Below are 5,817 nucleotides of genomic sequence, written 5' to 3'. Positions count from 1 at the left end.
GTCAACCATATTTGTGACTAATGTATCATATATGGGTTTGAAGATCACCGACATGAGTGAACGTCTTTGATATATGAATTATTGCATGAAATATGGAGATAACGAACAGTATTCAAGCTCAAAGTCCATTAAAACAATACAAATCGGAGCAGAGCAAATACGGACCTCCAAAAACATCAGAGGTGGGATCAGGTGCCATGGAGGAGTGAGCATCCCCTGCCGACCGGTCATAATGCTCCTTGTTATTATCGGGAAATAACGGAAAAATCTGTCGACAATTCAGTGTGTAAATAATGGCCTAACAATTAGTATGAAAAACGCCAATCAGCATATCAGCATATGTACTTAATGATAGATTGTATTTGCTGATAGGGTCATTGTATCGACAAGAAACTTATGAAATGATGACTTTAAACGAGTCTGTTGATATTCTTGCTTCATCAACTTGTTTGTCAATAACTTACCTCATTTTAGAAATTGTTCATACGTAGAGCATGCTCTTGCATATCGAATCAACTGAGGGATATACACTCCATATGCTGGTGATAAGGGTTTATTGTTCAGAAGTAAGGGATGTTGACGATTACGCGAGTATGTTAAGGAAGCATATAAGTCAATTCTCTGGAAATTTAGACTTTTTAAAGAAAATTAAGTTTGATAATTTACCAAAACCGCTGATAAATGTAAACTATTATTATCTATTGCATAGAGATAAAAGAGTGTCTAACGCAAAGACGTGCACCACCACCACGGCATCACGTGACTTCTATTAATAGCAAAATTTTCCTTAGTAAAAATGCTAACAGAACAACAATACCCCGAAGTGTAATAATTTCTTTGAGTAAATAATATAGTTGGAAAACATCTATTTTGCCTAAAAAGTGCTGCTAGAATCCCACTGTCCCGTCAGTCAAATAATAATTCCACACATTCGCACGAAACCTTACCCGATGTTTTGAATTTTATACATATAAACCGAGATTTTTCGTAAAACCATGCTTAACTCAGGATTCTAGCAGCACTTTCCAAGTATTTTAGGAGGAAAACTTTCCATCTGTACAAATCATATGTTTTGAAATATACAGCTTATTGTTGTTCTGCTGCATTATTTTTGTCACAAATGACAGAAGAAAGGCCGACCGGGATACGTATATAGCTGACTGTCTTCGAAGAGAATACAATCGATGAAATTAAATTAGCATACCTGTTTTAGTAACTGAACTCCATATGAATTTCACAAAATATTCAGAATATTTGCTTTTAAACTCCATTTTACGTATCTTTGTACATGCCGTCTTAGCCAAATTCTCTTTACACGACATGATCAATTCCCAAGTTACTTGAAGTACACATATGACGTCATCGGTGGTAGATTTTAATCAAAATGAAAGATACAGCATAACATAACATAACAGCATTTTTTTGTTAATGTTTACACGTTTCTATTCATTTTCTAGAGTTAAATTACATCTCTAAATACGAATATTAAGAAAACTTGTATTCTAAAATTGACGTCATCTCGCCTACTATGACGTCATAATGTAGCACTGATTAAGTCAAGGTAGAATATTTTGTATGCTTCCTTATTACCCCTGCGTAAAAAAGTTAAAGTCATCACGTTTATCATAAAGCTTTGTTTTTAGATTACCATTAAGGTCTTTTTCTATTAAAATATCAAAATATGAAACAAATATATCAGACTCTTCAGTATCTTTTTTTCAAGCTCACTGGGATATATCGTATCGACATATGAATGGAAATAAATATTGTTAATTGATAATACTTCTTCGATATATCTAAATGTTGAGTTGAAGGCCACAGCAAGAGACTTCTTTTTCTCATGTATAAGATTTTGAATAAATTCTGTTTCATTTGAATACAAAAATAGGTCTTCTAACAACGGGGCACAATTGGTACCCATGGGAATTTCAACAGATTTTTGGAAGACCTTGTCTCCAGTACCACATAGATATTGTCAATCTGAAACTCAAGCATCTTTTAATATCAACTTCAGAGTACTTGTGTGTACAACCAGAATGTTTTTTAACAGAATAATTTTGCATATGACCAATGAAAAGGTAAGAAAATTTATGAGTTCCATTTTTATTGAAAAAGCAGCTGTCAATGATGTAAAAAAGCCTGGACTTTAATTTATCGTGGGGAATGGTTGTATACAGAGTTGAAAAGTCGTAAGGATTTTGCTAAAATTTTGCGATTTCAAATTTTCCAAAAGTTCCTTAGATTTTTTAAGTATACACATCTGATTTACACCACTTCTCAAATATATATTGTTGCACATTTTTCCTGAAGTTTCTCCTTCACTGCTGTTAATATTTTTGTGAGGAGTAAAGAAAGAGGCTTGGTAGGACATTTACTGGATCCCGCTATGTATCTTTGTTTGTAAGGCGTTTTATGAAGTTTCGGAATCCAATATAAATATGGTAATTCAAATTTATTTTGGTTGTTTGGAATATTAATGATATTCAAAACTGACATATGATTTTTACGAATTCCCTCCATACAAAGGGAGCTATGGGTATAAGTTGGATTACCACTTGTAGAATTAAATCCCAGTTCTTCTAAAATAAAATTAAAATAATAAGCCTTACAAACAAAGACAATGTTGTTACCTGCTTTGTCAGCTGGGATCAGTACATACTGATAGTGTAGTCTATCTTATTCTTTTTTTCATTTCTGAATTATTGAACAGACAAGGATAGTTGGTTTTCATATTGCCCCTCAATCGCTTAATGCGAGATTTTAACATACATCTGATACATTTAGTCCGTTATGACAAAGTGTCAAGGTCTTCTTTTTCATGTCTGGCCCATCGCCTGGCGAAATATTAATAATAATAAAACGCAATGAGCAAGGTCTTCTAACAAGATGTTAAAAATAAAATGTTTTTTTTTTAAAAAATATTTCTAGACCCTTCTACATTTATAAATCAATATCTACTCCGAAAAAAGCATGAATGAGTAAGAAAAAAAATCTGTTCATAAAAAAAGCACATCTGCAGCCCACATTGACCTTGATTGCTGTGGTTATCTGAACTTTTCGTCGTATTTTCATTACATAATTCAGGTGAACTCGATCTTTTAGTTATTTTTCCTACCAAGTACCCCATCTTTGATTCAAATCTCATCCTTTGGATTTTCATGATCTCCATAAACATACTTTCATTTATGTGTCAGCTTTCCATTTTTTGTCGTTTTTATCATCCGATTCAACATTTGTAGGAATGGATACGTACAAAACAAAAAAAAAGATTTGGACGATTCATTACAAGTTTTAGATTAATTCTTTTTAAACTTACGTTGTATTCAGGTTTAATATTAATCCTTTTGTTTATGCACTTCCTTAAGATATTGATGGTCTTGGAGTTTTCTTAAAATTTTGATGGGATTATTTTTTGGAAGTGTACGAGTTCCAGGGTTATTGCCTCATTAGCTTAACATCAACAGGTACATTGTGTATAATAAGTATATAGAAAGTTTGTTTGAAATGTTTACCTTTTCAGATTTAGTAGCCTGCCTAGCGCTCTGGTTAAATGAAGGTCTTGCTTCGTACTACTGTCGGGGAGTAAGAAGTTGATCGTTACCTTTAGAGAGATTGGAAGACACCACCGGTCCTACGGATGAGACCGTAAATACAGAAGTCGCGGTAGATACTTCCACAAAAGGGTTCCTCATAATAACAAGGGGCATTAGTACTTAATACAGGTTTTTGCTATTTAAATTGATGATCACTAATTTATGCTGCCCAGTGTACACTTTCCTTTCAATTGTTCGTTTAATTTTTAACATACCGAAGCAAATGATACAAGTGTTACAAGATTTTTTCTTTTTCCGAAACTGCAATAGATTAAGGGAAATGCAACGCCCTGATATTTCTTTTCTTTTAATTTTATAGTCATGAAACCGTGAAATTTTCTCAAGAGATATAAGATTACACCAACCTTGAAAATAAAAAGGCGATTGTGTGTAATAATTCGTTTCAAAATTGACCTGTAAGCATTCTTGATACTACAGCGATGATGCATAGTCCTAAGGCAAAGTCATAGAAAGTTTACAATTAAAAAAAAAACATTAAAAATTTGATATTTTTAGCTAAATCTTCAATTATTGAAGAAACATAATAAATTCGTGCTCATGTTTCAATTTCTTTGATCGGCTGCTACTGAACCCAGTTGATTTCACTCGAGGTAAGCATTTGTACGTATTGGACGCGGCCAAATAAACACTTTCCAGTATTTAAAATAAAGGACATATAAGCCGAAAAATTGAACTTCGTATCAGAATGTTTTCCCCTGAAATTTCAGATTAATCTTTGTCTATTATGGAGTTATAAATGCCCCACTATGAATGATCAACATATAGGTTTGAAAATCATGGACATAAGTGAAAATTTGCCATAAAAGCAAGAAACGCAATCAGCGATTACCCCGTCAAAATATTAAGCTTCTCACACGATTTTAAAGTTCTGAAGAATGTTACTTTGACCATATCCAGAATGTTTTGGTACACAATGCTTTAATTCTAAATTAGGCAATTTGGAAACCAGAGAAGGTCCATCTGCCGTTTCCATCGCTGAGGTATGATCCTTGATGAAGAGTTGTAGCGCGTGTCATAATGACGTCACCTGCATTGACGCTTAAAATAACAAATCCGGTGGACATTTCGTCATCATAAGATGCTTCTGTATCGGCGTGAATTGTCCCCTTAACATGTCCATTTTGAAGCAACTGGGATGTAATTTCACCTAATTCTGAGCCACTGTCTCCTGACATATGCCGCCCAGATGCAAAGACTGTCCAGGAAAAGCCATAAACACCAGATCTGGGAGCGGTAAATGCTCCACTATGTTTGCTATATCCATTTCCTAAATTTGTGACAACTACATCATAAATATGGGTTTGAAGATCACCGACATGAGTGAACGACTTTGAAATATATGCATAAAATGCAATTGGTGATAGTCCTGTCAAAAATCTTCTAACACGATGTTTAAATTCTGTAAAAAAAAAGAGAAGATTTTTTTTAATTTTTAGTTCTTTGCGTTTATAAATCATCATCTATTCCTATAAAATGAATAAATAAGTAAACAAGCCGTTGATTAAAAAAAATCAACTGAAACTCATACTGACCTTGATTGCTGTGGTTATCTGCATTGTTAGTGGTATTTTCATTACAAAATTTAGGTGAAGTCGCTTTTTTAATTATTTCTTCCTCCAAGTTCTTCATCTTTGAATCAAATGTCAACCTTTGAATTTCTATGATTTCCATAAGCCTCTCTACTTTCATTTCCATGTCAGCTCTCCATTTTTTGTCGTTTACACCATCCGCTTCAATCATGAAAGTGATGGATACGCACAAAAGAAAAATAATTTTGGGATACCAACTCATATTGCATCCAAATTCTCCAAACTTTGGTTTTTTTTACATTAAGTTTTGCCTACAATTAAAAAAACTTTAGTCAGTAGGCATTATGAAAAGAGTTTATATAGCCATGTCTTCTTTTTTGACCCAGTAATGTTTTTCTAGATCACTTGCCAACCGTTTAATGACATATTCTTGCTATGATGATATGTTATGTTGGTGGTACATAACAAAATCACTATATACAGAAGTCTTTTAAAATAGATCAACACAACTTATGTGAGCCTGAAACGTTTAAATAACTAACCAATGGAAGAATTGTATAAAACTTTAGTTGTAAGGAGGTTTTGGACTATTCCTTTAAAGATTTTGATTGACATCGATCGTTTTAAACTTACAAAGTAAATTGGGCTTAGTGTATATCCTTAAGATAATGATG

General features: G+C 33.2%; 1 protein-coding gene across 1 annotated transcript; it reads right to left on the bottom strand.

The window, feature by feature from the left end:
- Positions 1-4,543: 4,543 nt before the first annotated feature.
- Positions 4,544-5,309, bottom strand: LOC133195190 (complement C1q-like protein 4). Its single transcript, XM_061331049.1, has 2 exons — positions 5,147-5,309; positions 4,544-5,013 (listed from the first exon to the last, which is right to left on the bottom strand). Exons 1-2 carry the CDS (start codon positions 5,307-5,309, stop codon positions 4,544-4,546), a joined length of 633 nt encoding a protein of 210 aa, XP_061187033.1.
- Positions 5,310-5,817: the final 508 nt, after the last annotated feature.

This window comes from Saccostrea echinata, unplaced genomic scaffold (genome assembly GCF_033153115.1).
Source record: "Saccostrea echinata isolate AGI-Se365-2 ecotype Australia unplaced genomic scaffold, CSIRO_AGI_Sech_v1 ptg000029l, whole genome shotgun sequence".
In the NCBI taxonomy this organism is placed as follows: Eukaryota; Metazoa; Mollusca; class Bivalvia; order Ostreida; family Ostreidae; genus Saccostrea; species Saccostrea echinata.
The sequence above is the reverse complement of the archived record's forward strand: the minus strand, read 5'-3'. Positions and strand labels throughout refer to the sequence as shown.

Coding starts and splice junctions, on each gene's coding strand:
- LOC133195190 (XM_061331049.1), bottom strand. CDS start 5,309: ATGGAAATGAAAGTAGAGAGGCTTATGGAAATCATAGAAATTCAAAGG. Junction 5,014..5,146: donor AGATAACCACAGCAATCAAG/GTCAGTATGAGT, acceptor TTTTTTTTACAG/AATTTAAACATCGTGTTAGA.